Here is a 15,020-nt window from a genome sequence, read left to right as displayed (position 1 = left end):
TGAAGTTGAGTTGTTCTTCTCTGTCTGGCAACAGTGCTCTCTGCTGACATCTCTGCTTGTCTCGGGAACTGCAGAGTAGAAGAGGTTTGCTATGGGGATTTGCTTCTACTCTGGACAGTTCCCGAGAAAGGCGTAATCAGAGAGTACTTAGACAGAAAAAAACAACTCAACTTCAGAAGCTCATAAGTACTGAAAGGATTAAGATTTTTTTTTAATAGAAGTAATTTATAAATCTTTTTAACTTTCTGGAGCCAGTTGATATTTAAAAAAAAGTTTTTTTCCTGGATAACCACTTTAACTTCAATGGGTAAGAAAATGAGCTGCACAAAATATGCAGCAGATCATGTATGTGTGAACATACCCTTGGTCTTTTGCCTGTCCTGCGTCTCAGCTGTATTTTTGAAAAACAAATGTGTATATTTAACAAAATCTATTACCTGGAATTCAGGAGAAGCTGGTGAAGCCGCAGACATTTTCCTCTTTTTGATCACCGTTTTCTTACATACAGATTTTTTTCCTTCCAAAAATCAAGAATAACTTTATAAGAAACAATAAACTCTTTTGACAAGCCATACAGAATAAATAGGTTTAGTTTAGGTTCACTTATAAAGAACATCTGGGTATAACATTTTCTAACCACTAAGAATATTATTTGGTATGCTTATTGTAGTGTGCATAGATACTACTTGTATCTCCATGTATATTAATGCTAATATCACTACGCAAGGGCACTAATACTACTTAACCAAACCCCAGGGCCGTAGCCCAGGGTAAAAAAAAAGAAAAAACCTCTACACGCTAGCCCTAAAACATAACTTTTAATGTGTTACTCATAAAATCTGTAATTCTCAACAAAAATGTGTTGAAACTTATACCGGAATGGATCAAGATGTCTGAATTAAAAATATTTGGAAGTTATCACTCCCTTGACAGAAATGCACGGCCCTGCCATTGCCAAAATAATGCTTAATCACTCCGGTTATCACTTAGAATGTCACTCTATTACCAGCCTCTACATGTTTCGCCATTACAACAGTGTTCTCAAGAGGCTATAGTGGCAATGGCCTTTACCACTTGTAGGGATGGACTCATTGCTGGCCACTTCAGAACTTTCCAGTGTTTTGTTGCCATCCATTTCTGGGTGCTTTTTGACGTATGTTTGGGGTCATTGTCCTGCTGGAAGACACAAGATCTCGGACACAAACCCAGCTTTCTGACACTGGGCTGTACAGTGCAACCCAAAATCCGTTGGTAATCCTCAGATTTCATGATGCCTTGCACACATTCCAGGCACCCAGTGCCAGAGGCAGCAAAACAACCATATTGCCATTTAGGTACTGTGTTTCGCTATACACGTTTATTCCCTTTGTGTGTATTGGAACTAAACAAAAAAAATAAGGTAAAAAAGCCTATTGGACATAATGTCACACCAAACTCCAAAAATGGTCTGGACAAACTTATTGGCACCGTTAACTTAATATTTGGTTGCACACCCTTTGGAAAAAATAACTGAAATCAGTCGCTTCCTATAGCCATCAATAAGCTTCTTACACCTCTCAGACGGAATGTTGGACCACTCTTCCTTTGCAAACTGCTCCAGGTCTCTCTTATTGGAAGGCGCCTTTTCCCAAAAGCTATTTTAAGATCTCTCCACAGGTGTCCAATGGGATTTAGATCTGGACTCATTGCTGGCCACTTCAGAACTCTCCAGCGCTTTGTTGCCATCCATTTCTGGGGGCTTTTTTTATGTATGTTTGGGGTCATTGTCCTGCTGGAAGACACAAGATCTCAGAAGCAAACCCAGCTTTCTGGCACTGGGCTGTACAGTGTGACCCAAAATAAGATGGTAATCCTCAGATTTCATGATGCCTTGCACACATTCAGGGCTATGACAGGAGACCAAGGAGGACCCCACTGCTTAAACAGAGACATAAGAAAAACAAGACTACATTTTGCCAAAATGAATTTGAGTAAGCCAAAATCCTTCTGGGAAAACGTCTTGTGGACAGATGAGACCAAGATAGAGCTTTTTGGTAAAGCACATCATTCTACTGCAAGGGTGTGGAAATAAAAAAAAAGAAAAAAAACTACTTGTCCAAGGGACTAAAGCGGAACACAATCTACTTGTCCTGGTAGATAAAATAATTTCAACCAAAATAGTACGATCCACCCCACTAGACCACCAGGGATGGATATAAGATCCCTTTAGACACTGCTGTCAACTTTAACAGCGATGATCTAATGGTTTAATAGGCGGCCATGGCTACTGCAGCATGCCAGACTATTAGCAGCAGGAGAGCTGTAGCTAGCTCCTTTTACGCCCGAGACAAGCCCATCTGACCCCTATAACTCCAATTTTTCCATATACAGGGATGAGGGTAATCTTGTGTGACATGATCTGTAGTTTTTATCGGAACTTTTATTAGGAAAGGGGCTTATTCACATATATACGCACTTCTTAAAATATTTTAATCACTATTTTTCAGTCTTCATAGGGACTTATATATGGAGTCTTTTCATTGGAAAACACTGAACAACACTGTGTTACTGGGGGGTGTTCTGCTTCTCCAGTTTATATGGTGCATTTTATATTTTATTTACTCTAATAATGTGCAGGAAAATGCTGGAAGTTGCATTTAGTTACTAGATAACTACAACACCCAGCATGCCCTGATACAGCCTATGGTTGTGTGGGTGTCGCAGCATGTTGCACTGTTTAGTAGTACAGTTAGGGTTTTTGTGTAACATGCTGGGAGTTGTAGTTTTGGTTCGTGTCAGCTGCAGAGCCATAGGCTGTGTCAAGGAATACTAGGAATTACAGTTAGTAACTACAACTCCCAGCATGCCCTGATACAGCCTATGGATCTGCAGCTGACCCGAACCAAAACTACAACTCCCAGCATGTTACACTTTATAATAGGTTACGATGCAACATGCTGGAAGTTGTAGTTTTGGTTCAAGCCTCGTTTGCATGCATCCATGGGGCTCTTGGTCGGCGGGTGAGTATGAAGGGGGCGGGATTCTAGTGGTGCAATTTAGTGCGGGTGACCAGAAGCCACTAAAAATAAACAAAATTAGATAGCACACCTGGCAGCAGCACTTGTCAGTCCGCCCCTGTACAAAACATGCACATATCATACATACACATACACCGGCCACTGCCCCCTACATTATACATTACATACATACATCATACATAGACACATCATACATACACCGGCCACTGCCCCTATATTATACATTACATACACACATCATACATACATACACCGGCCACTGACCCCTATATTATACATTACATACATACATCATACAGACACATCATACATACACCCGCCGCTGCCCCCCTATCATACATTACATACACATATACCAGCCACTGCCCCCTATATTATACATTACATATATACATCCATACACCCGCTGCTGCCCCCCCATCATATATTACATACACATCACACATCATAAATACACATACACTCACGCCATAAATATACACCATACATATGTACAACTCATACATACACCCACCGCTGCCCCTATATCATACATTACATACACACACCATACACACATCATATATACATATCACACCTACACCATACACACATCATATATACACATACACTCACACCATAAATATACACCATACATATGCATACATCATACATACACCCACCGCTGCCCCCTATATCATACATTACATACACACATCACACATATACCATACACACATCATATATACACATACACGCACACCATAAATATACACCATACATATGCATACATCATACATACACCCACCGCTGCCCCTATATCATACATTACATACACACATCACACATATACCATACACACATCATATATACACATACACTCACACCATAAATATACATCATACACCCACCGCTGCCCCCTATATCATACATTACATACACACATCACACAGACATCATACGCACATCACACATACAGACATCATATATACACATGACACATACACCATACATATGCACACATCATACATATACACCATACATATGCACACATCATACATACACCCCCCCCCCCCCAATTATACATTGCATACATATACAACCACCCTTCCCGCCGCCTGCATGCTCAGCCTGAGCCGGTGTGAGGTGAAATCCCCAGCCCGTGCAGCGCAGTCTCCTCACACACGTCCTCTCTCCGCTCTGTATTTTCCCCCGTGAATACTTGAAACCTCCCCGTGATAAGTGATGTCCTGTGTAGACAGAGCAGGGGGAAGGGAGAGGCTGTGTGTGAGGGAGGGGGAGCTGTGTACGTCCTCATTCTCCCCCTGTCTTCTTGTATTATGCAGAGCTGCGCTCTCCATCCTCCGGGAGGGGGGTTGGGAGGGGACGTGGCTTAATCATCTCCTGCAGACGTGTGACCTCGGGCTCTGCCCTCGCTCCTGAGATCCCCTCACACCGGCTGGGGGGCTCTGAGCAGCGGCCTCCGGCTACTGAAATCAGCTGGGGGCCACCACTGCCCCCTCCATACACTCTGAGCGCCGGTGTGAGGTGCAGACTTGCATCGGCTCCTGCACCTCACACCGGCATTAAAGAAAAATAAGGGGGAAGTCGATCTGTCCCTGCTTGCCCGATACAGGGCTAAATCTATAAAAAAAAATCACCTGCCCAGCACCCAAAACTACTTGTCCCGGGCGTCGGGCGATAGGATTTCCACATCCCTGTACTGTTTACCAAAAATGGAATGAGGCCTACAAAGAAAAGAACACAGTACCTACGGTGAAATATAGTGGAGGTTCAATGATGTTTTGGGGTTGTTTTGCTGCCTCTGGCACTGGGTGCATTGAATGTGTGCAAGGCATCATGAAATCTGAGGATTACCAACGGATTTTGGGTCGCACTGTACAGCCCAGTGTTAGAAAGCTCCTTTTGCTTCGGAGATCTTGCGTCTTCCAGCAGGACAATGACCCCAAACATACGTCAAAAAGCACCCAGAAATGGATGTCAAAGCGCTGGAGAGTTCTGAAATGGCCAGCAATGAGTCCAGATCTAAATCCCATTGAACACCTGTGGAGAGATCATAAAATTGCTGTTGGTAAAAGGCGCCCTTCCAATAAGAGTGACCTGGAGCAGTTTGCAAAGGAAGAGTGGTCCAACATTCCAGCTGAGAGGTGTAAGAAGCTTATTGATAGTTATAGGAAGCAACCTGATTTCAGTTATTTTTCCCAAAGGGTGTGCAATCAAATATTACGTTAAGGGTGCCAATAATTTTGTCCAGACCATTTTTGGAGTTTGGTGTGACATTGTGTCCAATAGGCTTTTTTCCCTTCTTTTTTTGGTTTAGTTCCAGTACACACAAAGAGAATAAACATGTGTATAGCGAAACATGTGTTGCTGCAATCCTTTTCTGTGAGAAATACTTAATTTCCTTGAAAAATTTCAGGGGTGCCAACATTTACGGCCATGACTGTAGACTGTAAATTATTACAGGTATTATTTGTTTAGACACTGGGTTTTGCCACAAGAGGGCGTAAAAGTGTATCCCTTGCTCTAGTATACCCTCTTGGAGAAGATAAAGTTTGTAAGAAGAAAGCAAATCGGCACGGAAGACCTCTGACTTCCTTCAAAATCCCCACCCATATATACACAGACTTAATTAACTCCTTACTATAGTAGAAATGTTTAAAAAAAAACATAGAATAGGTAGTGAGAATTTTATACCTGCACCAAGTTAATGTATCTTACATAATATCCTATTAGGATATTCGACGATTCGGCTTCATCATGTATTACTATTTGCTTCTTAAATTATATTCCTTACATCTTTTGATGTTATAAATCTGGAGGAAAGACGCTCAAGTCCTTTCTCTCATTCAGACCAAGCGGTCCGAGTGCTTCCGTCTTTAATATTAATTGTTTCTTTCTGCAATAATTTCTTTTGTCTGCCGCCTCCCATTTCCAATGGTTTTATCACAGTTAGACCTAGACATTTTAGTTAACATTGTTGTTATGAACTGCCCTCATAGAATGTGGTTTTAACATTTGTTGTACGCTAGTAAGGGGTTAATAAAGTCTGTGCATATATGGGTGGGGATTTTGAAGGAAGTCAGAGGTCTTGAGAAAGCGCTATTGTGAGCGAGAAACGGCTCGTTGGCCAGCCTGCATACTGACCTGACTTTGGAATAAAGCTTGAATACTGAATATTTATGAGTGCCATCTTCATCTTTGTATTATTATTGGACACCTGATTCTGGGATTGAGCACCACGAAACTAACAGTGGAGTCAGGAATTAAGGTGTGTAGCTAGGAGGGACGTCTAATAATGCATTGCAGTGCCGATTCCCTTTCTTCTTATGAACTATGAACTTTGTCTACAGTGCTTATTAGAGTCTGAGCACACTATCAAATGCAATATGATGGAACCAAAAAAGGACTAATACTGTACTAGAATTGATACCTCTATGGAACAGCAGCTCCACCTAAACCCAGCTACAGTCATGAGAGGTCGAGAAGATGCAGGGGACTTTTTCACACAATGTAACTTGAAAGATGAGTTACAAGTACCAAGCACCAACTCTTTGGAACATAAAATCACAGTATTGGCTGAGAAAGAGAGAAAAAATTTTTGGACTGTCAATTCTCTAAAGTCTTATTCCCAGTGTGAACAGGTGCCAAGAGGATTGTTACTGGTGTTGGATGTCCTCGGGTGATAGAACATATGAGGGAAGTTCATAACAACGATGTCTAACTGTGATAAAACCGTTGGAAATGGGAGGTTTATAACATCAAAAGATGTAAGGAATATAATTTAAGAAGCAAATAGTAATACATGATGAAGCCGAATCGTCCTCCTAATAGGATATTATGTAAGATACATTAACTTGGTGCAGGTATAAAATCCTCACTACCTATTCTATGTATTTTTAACATTTGTTGTACAATAGTAAGGGGTTAATAAAGCCTGTGTATATATGGGTTTGGATTTTTAAGAAAGTCAAAAGGTCTTGAAAAAGCGCTATTGTGATCGAGAAACGGCCCGTTGGCCAGCCTGCATACTGACCTGACATTGGAATAAAGCTTGAATACTGAATATTTGTGAGTACCATCTTCATCTTTGTACTCTTGGAGAAGATTATTGACTGCTAGACATGCCTCTTGACATGACATGTCATTGTTTTTTTTTTCTAGTGCACTTATATCATCGGGCTCTGCAGTGGACCATTTTTTCATTCTAGAATACAAGCTATTATACCTTGTCATCTTTTATTCTTGCATTAGGAATTGTGCCCACTTAAGGGTGTGCTGTTAGCCCCCTCTAGTGGTTGACAGCCCCAGAGATCAACAGGCTTTTTAAGAGTTTTTAATATTGTCTGTCCATTATACAACTTCTGTTATTTTATACGTGCTTTAGTATTGATCAATAAAGCATTTATTATTTCCTCATTTTTGTTGGGTGTGCGAGCTGTATATGAAGTGTTGGCTGGTTTTCTTTTTTGTTATCATGCCTCTTTGCCACTAGGATACATTTTGCACAGTTGACCGAGTGGGGGCACACCATTGGAAAGACGAATGGTCATTTTATCAAAATACCCACCAACTAGGCCCTTCTGACCATACTGTTAGGAACATCAGTTACATTAGGGCACTAAACAACAGCAAACACTCTGGCTCAGTCCAGACAGACCACCAGTATAGAGCATCATTAGATCTGCTGACAAGTACAAGCAGATCCAATGGATTCCTTGGGTTTGCAATGGTGTTGTGAACAAGAAATCTGGACTGCTATGTTTTTTAAGTCGTATTGATTACTGCATTTTTTTGACCTCAAGACATAGAGTACAATTTATAAAATCCTGTGTAGAGAAAGAGTGATGCAGTTGCCCATAACAAAAAATCTGTGCTTTTATTTTTTTTAAAGGCATCTTAAAAATGAAAGCAGTCTAGCTGGTTGCTATGGGTAACTGCATCACTATTCCTCTACATAGGTTTTGATAAGTCTCCCCCATAATTTCACCAGCATGAGCAACCCAACAGTGCTAGACTGCCCTGACCATATCCTTACTGATTGGGCAAAGCACTGATATAGCCCTGTGCCCATCACTGTGAGAATTGTGCAGCGATCCACTGCTGTACTGTCCTCTTCCTTCTCTGAACTGTGTGATAAGCACAGAACAGAAGAAACTGGATGCCATGTGCACATTATATCCAGGTTCCAACTACTAGGCACTAAAGGATTTGCTTTAATTTTAAAGTAAAAAATCAATGTGTGTGGGCATAGGAAAACTGGGTGTGTGCGCAGCAGACCAGTGTGTATATATAATGTGTGCTGCAGAGCTGTGTATGGGTGTATATAGCAGCTAACTGTGGTGATGCTGCTGACAAAAGAGAGCTAAACATAATATATAAAACTGATAGTAGCGCACTAGGTTCATCCTTCTTAGAATTTTTATGCTATTTTAATATTATCCTCTATCTTAATTTTATGTGTTTAATGTGAATGTTACTATGGTTGAGTTCACAAAATACTTTTGGAATTTTAAGCTTCAAGGCATCTTATTAATAACACCTTTCTTAACTGTGTGGTAGAAATATAGATGCATAAAAGAGTGCAGATTTCTGTTTGACTACTTTCAGGGAAGCACACAGTCATTTATTTACTTTTTTGGAAAAGGTGTATAATCCTGAGCAATGCCAAAACCACTGTTTATTAGTCATCTCAGTAGCTGATTTCAGCACTTGCTTATGAGTAAAAGTAACTGGTTTTATAGTCTATAAACACCTTTAATCCCTTAAGGACACATTTCTTTTTTGTTGTTTCATATTTTCACTTTATCTTTTAAACAGCCAGCACTCAATTTACCACTTACAGGGCCATATGAAGGCTTGTTTTATGTGGGTTGCTGTGTAATAACATTACTTATTATACCACCAAATTTACAGCAAAATAAAAAAAACTAAAAAAAAAAAACACAATTTTGTAACTTTTGTTTCTACATAGTGCACTTTATTTTTAGAAAATAAGTATGCTTACAATAGCCCTATTCTTACCCTTTACTTTTCCATACATGGGGCTGGGATTTTTTTTGTGCCATATTATGTAGTTTAGATCTATATACATTTTTTCTGGTACATGAAATTAACAAAAATTAGCAATTCTGGCAAATGTTTTTTTTTTTTTTTTTTTTTTTTTTTACATTTTTTTACATTTATGCCATTCACCATGTGGGATTATAAACATATTTTAATAGTTCAGACAATATTGCACTCAATATTTTTTTTTAAACTAATAAAAAATACAAATTTTATATTTTTGTTTACATATTATTCTAAAATGGGAATGATTTCAATTATTATTAGGAGAGAGGCTTATTCGCATTCATTAACAAAAATATTTTTTTAAATATTGTTTTAGTCCACATAGGAGACTATTAGATGCAATCTTTCAATTGCAAACACTGTTCAATGCTATGCAATAGCATAACACTGATCAGTGTTATGGGCACTCCAAGTATACAGGTAGCCGCTACAGCCTGTATAAATAGAGTTTCAATCAGACTACAGTGAGGCAGGCAGGGACACCCTGGCCATCATCTCAGCTGATCAGGATTTTACAGAGAAGGTTCCAATCAGCTTCCCTAAAGGCCAGATACAGTAACTTTCCTGCATTTTGATGCCACAATTAATTTGATTGTTGTGTCTAAAGGGTTGTTTACAGATATTTCCGATCAGTGATGTTTGGCATTAGCTGTGGGTGGCGGCTGCATACAAAGTGTTCTCAGCTCCTGAGCCCATTTCATACATTAGGAGCTGGCATAGTAATTTTGTTAAGCATGCTAATTTTTTTTATTATTATTATTTTTTTTTTTTATACTTTTGTAAACTGCAGGGATTTGTTTTTCTACTTCACTCCACAAAAAGTTATTTTTTTTAGACTTCATTTGGCCCTCATCTGGCTCTGTAAGCGAAAAATTTAAAGACTTATGGCTATTGAATGGCTGAATGGCAAGGAGGAAATAGAGGAAAACTCAATGAAAAATCAGTGTTCTTAAGGGTTAAAAAAACTAAATAAATCAACAGCCAATTCTAATTTGAGTTTGACAAATCTTTACATTCAATGAACTGTATGTTCACTAAATTCTACCAATTCTACTGGACTCTGCAGTATCTGTAAGAGGGAACGGGGTATGCGGGCGGGGGGTTTGTGATGGAGGGAACGGGGTATGCGGGCGGGGGTGGGTGGGTTTGTGATGGAGGGAACGGGGTATGGGGGGCTTTGACGGAGGGAACAGGCTAGCGCCGTAGCGCCGCATGGCACTAACTTATAGTTTATCTACACAGGGTGCCTCCAGCTGTTTCACTACTACAACTCCCAGCATGCCCTCACAGTCTATAGATGTCAGGGCAAGCTGGGAGTTGTAGTGGTGAAACAGCTGGAGGCACTCTGTGTAGATAAACTAAGGGCGGAAGTGCTGTCCCCAGCAGGCATCAGTGATGTGGTGCCTGCTGGGGAAGTCTGCCTGGTAGTGAGCACACTACCAGGCAGACAAAAAGTTATTTTTAATATAGTAAAAAGAAAAATTAAAAGCAGGGAGGGGGTTTGGGATAGATTGGCAATAGGCAGGGACAGAAAAAAAAAAAAAATAGGATGGTGGGAGCTACCCTTTCAGTTTTTATCGGTACCATTCTTTTTTTGATGGTTTTTTTTTGGATCACCTTTTTATTCGTTTTTTTATGGTATACAAAATGACCAAAAATCCACAATTTTGGACTTTGGAATTTTTTGTTATGTAAACGCCATTGACCGTGCGGTTTAATTAATGTTATATTTTTATTGTTCAGTCATTTACACATGCGGCGATTCCACATATGTTTATGTTTATTTTTGTTTACATTTATTTTTTATGGGAAAAGGGGGGTGATTCAAACTGTTATTAGGGAAGGGGTTAAATCACATTTATTAACTTTTTTCTTACACAATTTTTTAGTCCCCATATTACATGCAATCTTCTGATAGCATACACTGTCCAATGTTATGCCATAGCATAGCATTGATCAGTGTTATCGGCGCACTGCTGCTCCAGCCAGCTGAGCAGGCATGGAGCAGCAGATCGCCAATCAGAAGGAGAGGAGTCAGGTGGGGACCCTGCTCCCGTCATCTGAGCGGTTCGGGATGCCGCGATTTCACCGTGGCGTCCGAACAGCCTCACTGAGGTGCCGGGAACCGTTTACTTTCACTTTAGACGCGGCGATCAACTTTAATCGGTGTGTCTAAGGGGTTATCATCATCACCAGGATCAGTGATGTTCGGCATTAGACATGGGTCCTGGTGGCTAATAGCCGCCGGGACCACCTGCCTATGACATGGAGTTAGTCAGTGACCCCGCATCATAGCAGGGTGCCGGACCAGGGGGTACAGGTATGCCCTTGGTCCCCAAGGTGTTAAACTCTAGAGGACGCAGGGCGCACAGGTACGACCTGGGTGCCTGGAACATTATGTCCTGCTGCGGCTATGAGGCGAGTGCAGGTGTTGCACTTGCATCATAGACAGAAGGTCCCAGCTGCTATCAGCAGTCAGGGACCCGCTGGTAATGGCTAACATCAGAGGTTCCGTTGATGTCCGCCATTAACCTCTCATATACCGTGATCAATATTAATCACGACATCTACACAATGCGTAAGGTCCGGTGGCTGATCTGATCACCTGCAGCCCAGAGTAAGAAATAAAAATCAACATACTTTGTATCTACTCAGATATTATGTTAATGATCCCGTACGGTACACATTGTAAACATAAAAAAAAAATACCAAAGTCCAAAACTGATGATTTTTGATCACATCACATCCTAGAAAAAAAATTTAAAGTAATTAAAAAGTCACATATACACAAAAGTCCAAAAATTTGATTTTTAAATCCCATAATATATTAGAAGATAGTTACATCTATCCTCCGTATAAGGAAAAAAAAAGTTATATGGGTCAGAAGATTTCAAATATACTGATTTTAGCTTAGTAAAGTAGTACAATAATAGAAAAACTATATCAATTGGGTATCGTTTTAATCATACTGAGCTAAAGAATACAGGAGAATGTATCATTTTTACCATCAAGTGGTTCTTAGTAGGCAGAGGAAAAAGCAAAAATGCAAAAATTTTAATGTCCTGTGTCAAGGCCAAAATGGGCTTAAGGGATTAAAGAGCTTGATATCAATAAAGCTTATGAAGTGAAAATGCTGATATAAATATCCGCAAAAGATTGTACTAGCGGAGTATCTGCGGGAGGGAGCAAGAGATACTGTGGGCCTAAAGTGAAGGACAAATTTCAGGCTTTCGAGTTTATATCCATAGAGTTTTGGCATAGCTATTTTATGTTGAATGCAGAATTATCTAAATTTCTAAACAAAATCTTTGGTTTAGTCCCTTACCGACACAGGACGTAAATGTATGTCCTGGTGCCCTGGTACTCAACACACCAGGACGTACATTTACTTCCTGTACATGACCGCGAGCACCGGAGTGGTGCTCCTGCCATGCACGGCAGGTCCTGGCTGCTATCAGCAGCCAGGGACCCGCCGGTAATGGCGGACATCAGCAATCACGCTGATATCCGCCATTAACCCCTCAGATGCGGTCTGCGGCAGTGCGGTCTGTAAAATGGATGATCGGATCGCCTGCAGCGCAGCCGCGGGGATCCAATCATCCATAATGGCGGACGGAGGTCCCCTCACTAGTGTTGAACGGCATAGGCCATATTCGAATTCGCAATGTTTCACAAATATATGGACGAATATTCGTAATTTATTCGCAAAATTCACATATTCACAGTCTTTTTTTAAACTATGTGCCATAAAATTCGCATGCACAATATCGCGTGATAAAACAGCTAAAATATGTGCGAAAATTTGCATATGCAAATTTTCGTGCGCCCGCCGTTCTGACACAGTTACTACTATTGGAGCCTTGTTTACACCACAAGCTGGAAGCAGGGAGGGATGATCACTGTGATGTGTACTGTGAAAAAAAAGTTAATATTCATAATTGCGAATATTTTGCGCTATATTTGAAATATTCATGAATTTGCGAATATTTGCGCCCAACACTACCTCTCACCTGCCTCCAACCGTCTCCACGGGTCTTCTGCTCTGGTCTGAGATCGAGCAGATCAGAGCAGAAGATGACTAATAACACTGATCAGTGCTATTTCCTATACATAGCACTGAACAGTATTAGCAATCAATCAAAAGATTGCTATAAACAGTCCCGTATGGGGACTATTAAAGTGAAAAAAAAAAATTATATTTGAAAAATCCCCTCCCCCCAATAACAATGTAAATCATCCCTTTTTCCCTATTTTACCCCAGAAAGTGTAAAAAAATAAAATAAAAAAATGTACAAACATATTTGGTATCGCCACGTATGAATGACTGAGCTATCAAAATATAATGTTATTGATGCCGTACAGTGAGGGGCATAAACGTAGTAAAAAAAAAATTGCTGCTTTTGTTACATAATATTCCCCCCAAAAATGTAACAAAATTAAATTAAAAAAGTTTCATATTTGCAAATGTGGTATCAATAAAAAGTACAGATCACCGCGCAAAAAATAAGCCCTCATACCACCGCTTATACGGAAAAATAAAAAAGTTATAGGTAATCAAAATAAAGGGATTTTAAACGCACTAATTTGGTTAAAAAGTTAGAGATTTTTTTTAAAGCAGTACAGTAATAGAAAAGTATGTAAACAATGAGTATCATTTTTGTAATGTCCGTTCATTTCTTTTTGTATTTTTCGGTTTAGGTGTTTTATTCACACACTAGTTTGTTCAGAGCAGTTTCCTATCCAGGTAAAATATCAAATAGTTAATGCTCTGAACGAATGAAAACTCAAGTGGAGTTCTCCTGCATTCTGGTGCTGGAGTGCAATACTACTATGTCTGCTTGAGCATTTACCTTGTATTTATCTTGTCATTTTATCTGGGCTTTTAGCCATGGTTATATAGCATGCTCCTTGTATTTTAGTCTGTGTTACATTAGTCGGTTTTAGGATTATGTTTGTTTGTTCTGCTCTGTCTGTATTCACGCTGTCTAGCTTGTACCCTGTGCTCTGTATGTTATATTCTTGTTCGGTATTCTGGAGTTTATTCAGACTCATCCGGTTCAGGTCTAGTATCTCATGTATTATATTTCCATTTCCTACTGGGTCAGCATTTTGTCCGCATGGTGGAGTGTGTCTGCTGGCCAGTAGCCTATTTGGCTTTATTATTAATGGCTACTCCTATAGTGGAGTGGGGTGTCCAGTTTGTATATTCTGTGTCCCAGTGTGAACAGTGTCCTATATTTATATCCTGTTTGGTTATCTAATCTTTGTCCTTTGTACCTGCTTGTGATAGTTCTTAGTAACTAACCTGTTCAGTTTAGTGTTTTGGCTCTCAGTTCATCTGTTTTTCCCCTTCATCTCCTGGATTCTGCTGTATACTCATATCATGCCTAGTCTTGTTCATTTTATCATGTCTGCTGTTTATCTTATATCCGGTTTATGAACTGTTTATTAATTCACTATATTCTGCTCTGTTTGTGAGTTTATATTCTGCCCTGTTAGTATTTGTATTGTCTGGTTTATCTGGTTGTCTAATAGTTTTCTGTTTCTGTTCAGGTCTGTGACCGACTATGTATATTTGTTTTTACGCCACTGCACTTTAGCACAGGAAGGGACCGGCGCCCAGTAGTCGATCCATCGTTTAGGATGGATGGGCAAGTAGGCAGGGAGAATGTTTTTAGGGTCACAGTTAGGGATCACTCTCCCTGTCCCCTCGTTTGGTCCCTGACAATTTTAATCGTATAGACCAACAGAATAAATAAAACGTCATTTATACCGTAAATTGTACAGCGTGAACGCGAAACCTTCCAAAATTTTAAAAATTGCGGTTTTCTTTTCAATTTCCCCACACAAATAGTATTTTTTTTTTTTTTTTGCCATACATTTTAAGGTAAAATGAATGATGTCATTACAAATGACAACTGGTCATGCAAA

At 39.9% G+C, this 15,020-nt stretch overlaps 1 protein-coding gene across 3 annotated transcripts in view; it reads right to left on the bottom strand.

Moving 5' to 3' along the window:
- The window catches only part of KIAA2026 (KIAA2026 ortholog), a 241,774-nt gene that overhangs the window by 41,661 nt on the left and 185,093 nt on the right, over nt 1-15,020 (bottom strand). For all 3 annotated transcript variants that reach the window (XM_056521941.1, XM_056521932.1, XM_056521923.1), the window contains exon 4: nt 438-517. In XM_056521941.1, coding sequence (XP_056377916.1) covers nt 438-517 — 80 coding nt within the window. The remainder of the gene's footprint in view (nt 1-437; nt 518-15,020) is intronic.

This window comes from Hyla sarda, chromosome 1, assembly GCF_029499605.1.
Source record: "Hyla sarda isolate aHylSar1 chromosome 1, aHylSar1.hap1, whole genome shotgun sequence".
In the NCBI taxonomy this organism is placed as follows: domain Eukaryota; kingdom Metazoa; phylum Chordata; class Amphibia; order Anura; family Hylidae; genus Hyla; species Hyla sarda.
This window is presented reverse-complemented; position numbering and strand designations above follow the sequence as displayed.